The sequence below is a fragment of the Cyprinodon variegatus genome, unplaced genomic scaffold (assembly GCF_000732505.1).
Source record: "Cyprinodon variegatus isolate N-32 unplaced genomic scaffold, C_variegatus-1.0 Scaffold796, whole genome shotgun sequence".
NCBI classification, from domain to species: domain Eukaryota; kingdom Metazoa; phylum Chordata; class Actinopteri; order Cyprinodontiformes; family Cyprinodontidae; genus Cyprinodon; species Cyprinodon variegatus.
In genome coordinates, this window is record NW_015151249.1 from 68538 (window position 1) to 70204 (window position 1667).

At 38.6% G+C, this 1667-nt stretch overlaps 1 protein-coding gene across 1 annotated transcript in view; it reads left to right on the forward strand.

Annotated features, from left to right (window-relative positions):
- The window catches only part of tnfaip6 (TNF alpha induced protein 6), a 26861-nt gene that overhangs the window by 11506 nt on the left and 13688 nt on the right, over window positions 1–1667 (forward strand). The window contains exon 3 of the mRNA XM_015396416.1: window positions 353–514. Within this exon, the coding sequence (XP_015251902.1) occupies window positions 353–514 (162 nt within the window). The remainder of the gene's footprint in view (window positions 1–352; window positions 515–1667) is intronic.

Below are 1667 nucleotides of genomic sequence, written 5' to 3' on the forward strand. Positions count from 1 at the left end.
GGATCAGCATGTTGTTGCCTATTTGTGTGTTTCTTTACAGTCTGATGATTTTTGCTTGGCTTGTTTTACCCCCCAGCACTTTTTAGAGCTACAGTAACATTCCCTTTGCTCTGCACAGCTGCAAGCCCTGCTAGGCTCTGTGCCATTGGCTACAGTTTAGTTTTCCGATGTTTTGTGATTGTGATGCAAACCCCAGGAGTCTCCACAAAGAGAAATAAATAAATGCTCTCCAATAGGCTTTCATGAACTGTTTCTCTAAATGTTTGGAGGTTCTGGAGGGAAGATCTGAATTGTCAGCACAGAGCCCATATGGTGGTAAAGCAAAAACACTGCATCATTCTCTTGCTTTTAGGTTTGCACGTTTGCGCGGCTGGATGGTTCGACAAAGGACGCGTCGGCTATCCCATCGTCAAACCTGGTGCCAACTGTGGCTATGGGAAAGTTGGCATCATCGACTATGGATACAGGCTGAACAAAAGTGAGAGATGGGACGTTTACTGCTACAACCCACACTGTGAGTGAAAGCTGTTACTTTAATGACTATTATCACAATACTGATTATAAGCTGTTTTACACCTGCTAAATTCATATTGTTTCAACATAAAGTTACGTTCTACAACTAGGATGCACTTTAAAATCTTAAAAGGAACTTCTAATAAGTTGGTGTCCCTTTCAACTGTCAAATCTGTCAAGCCAAGAACACACAAACAATAATGGAAGTGTGACACCCTGAGTGTTTTCTGGTGAGGATGAAGTGAAAGATGCCTTACCCTAGAGATGGGTCGGTCATCAAGGCATCATTCATATAAATATTTGTTTAAACATACTGAATCAAAATCACTATCAATAATTAATTTGTTTCATTTCTCAGTTTAGTTCAAATCAGCACAGCCGCTTTAACACAATAGTCTCTCTTCATGTAACTATTCAAAGCATTTTGCATTAAAAAATGGGTTTAACCTTCATTAGCGCAGACAGAGTGTCTGCATAGCTTAGCATGATATTAGATAACAAGGGCTCGATGTTAACCATCGCCCGATCACCCGGGGCAAGTAGTTTTTATTGTCGGGAGAGTACAAATTTCAATGCATTTGTCCGCCGGGCAAGTGCAATGATTGCAAAAAAAAAATTTATTTATCACTCAAAATTACTTTAAAATCACAGACATTCACTCAAAACGACCCACAAGCGTTCCCGGCGCCATTTTTGTTGTTTTGTACACATTCTCACGTGATCTGAAAAGGCCGCGTGATTTTCCGCTAGACGGCGTGATTCAGCTCTTGGGGAGAGAATTCTGCAGAGCAGCAGCTGGATGATGAATTTAATCTATACTATAAAACACGCTAGATTAGAAATGATCAGTCAGGGATTAGGAAAATAATAATAATAATTATATGCGCACAGTGTAAAAATCTCTATCATATGGTCTTCTGTGCAGTGATGCAGGTCATACATTAAAAAATGTTCATTAAATGTTTTTCTCCTAGACATTGGAGTGGTGCGTTTAAATGTTATAGAGCTAAACATGTTAAATTGGTGAGTAGTAGTAGTGTAAGTTTTTAACCTATCAAGTGTTTTTTTTAGATTTTTAACATTACAATTTATATTTTTCCAAGCACACAACAGTTTAAAGCAGAGTTTAGTTTGAAAAGAATGTGCAGGAAGGA